Genomic DNA, 1,285 nt, shown 5'->3' on the forward strand with positions numbered 1-1,285 from the left:
GCCTTGGAGCTTCATAGGCACTCCGTGTAAACACGTCAACATTTTTCCTAAGGAAGACAACCAATTCTTCCTTCTCCCGAGGAGGTAATTGCACTTCTACTTGGAAAAACTTCTCCTTGTCATCATCAAGAACAATCTTTTCCAACTCTTCACACTTTGCACCTTCTACCACCACGTCCACGGATTTCCATTCTACTCCTCTTAGGGTCAGGGATCAAAGCCTCTGCAAGTGGTCGATCTATAGACATCACCCTGGAAGGATGGGAACCAGTGTTACCTAGGGCAGCAAAAATAACACTAATTGTCCCCAAAGGTGGTCTTAAAAAAGCATCCTTCTGAGCTCCCGACCTTGCCTGACTGCCCTATCCACTAGGCTGATACAAGAATTGTTTTAACTTCCCAATCTAAACCAGCTGCTTTAGATGATTCCATAAAGTCCTACACTCTTCTGTAGTGTGTCCTCGATCCTAGTGGTACTGATAATGAAGACTTTGATTACGTTTTATAGGGTCTTCACCCATCTTATTGGGCTACTTGAAGTATGGCTCATTCTTTATTTTCTCCAAAATTTGGTGTACGGACTCCCTGAACACACTATTTGGGCAGTAGCAAACCCAGAGTGCCTGGCAAAATCTCTCCTGGGTCGACTCTTATTGTACCTCTCCGACCTAAAATCCCTTCGGTCCTGAGGAACCACCTTGGCTTTCCCCTTTCCTTGTTGTTAGTCCTCCTCTACCCATTTGTACTCATCAATACGATCCATAAGTTAGCGTACACTCCTAACAGGCTTCCTCATCAAAGACTTCCTCAAGTTGTGCTCGATAGGCAGGCCAACCTTGAAAGTCCTTATAGTCACATCATCAAAATTCTCATTTATCTCATTGCACATTTCCAAGTACCTGTTAGAGTACGTCTTCAGGGTTTCTCCCTCTTGCATGATCATGGATAGTAGAGAATCCAAAGGTCGAGGAACCCTATTGCAAGTAACAAAGTGAGCCCCAAACGCTCTAGTGAGCTCTTTAAAGGAGTTAATCGAACCTTCCTTCAACCCATCAAACCATCTCATCACCACCGGCCCTAGGCTAGATGGGAACACCTTGCACATCAAGGCTTCATTCTTTGAGTGAACAGTCATTCTTTGGTTGAAGTGGCTGACATGCTCCACAAGGTCTATTCTACCATTATACATGATAAATGTTGGCTGAGTAAATCGCCAAGAAAGTTTTCCTCCTTCAATCCTACGTGCAAAAGGTAACTTAGAAATTAGGTGCAAAGCCCTGCTCAT

At 44.1% G+C, this 1,285-nt stretch overlaps 1 protein-coding gene across 1 annotated transcript; it reads right to left on the reverse strand.

The window, feature by feature from the left end:
* Positions 1 to 766: 766 nt before the first annotated feature.
* LOC115973810 lies at positions 767 to 1,285 on the reverse strand. Its single transcript, XM_031094047.1, has one exon. The coding sequence runs from the start codon at positions 1,283 to 1,285 to the stop codon at positions 767 to 769; it is 519 nt and encodes a 172-aa protein (XP_030949907.1).

This window comes from Quercus lobata, chromosome 2 (genome assembly GCF_001633185.2).
Source record: "Quercus lobata isolate SW786 chromosome 2, ValleyOak3.0 Primary Assembly, whole genome shotgun sequence".
NCBI classification, from domain to species: Eukaryota; Viridiplantae; Streptophyta; class Magnoliopsida; order Fagales; family Fagaceae; genus Quercus; species Quercus lobata.

Bases quoted from the DNA above. Each gene is read 5' to 3' on its own strand.
- LOC115973810 (XM_031094047.1), bottom strand. From the start codon at position 1,285: ATGAGCAGGGCTTTGCACCTAATTTCTAAGTTACCTTTTGCACGTAGG.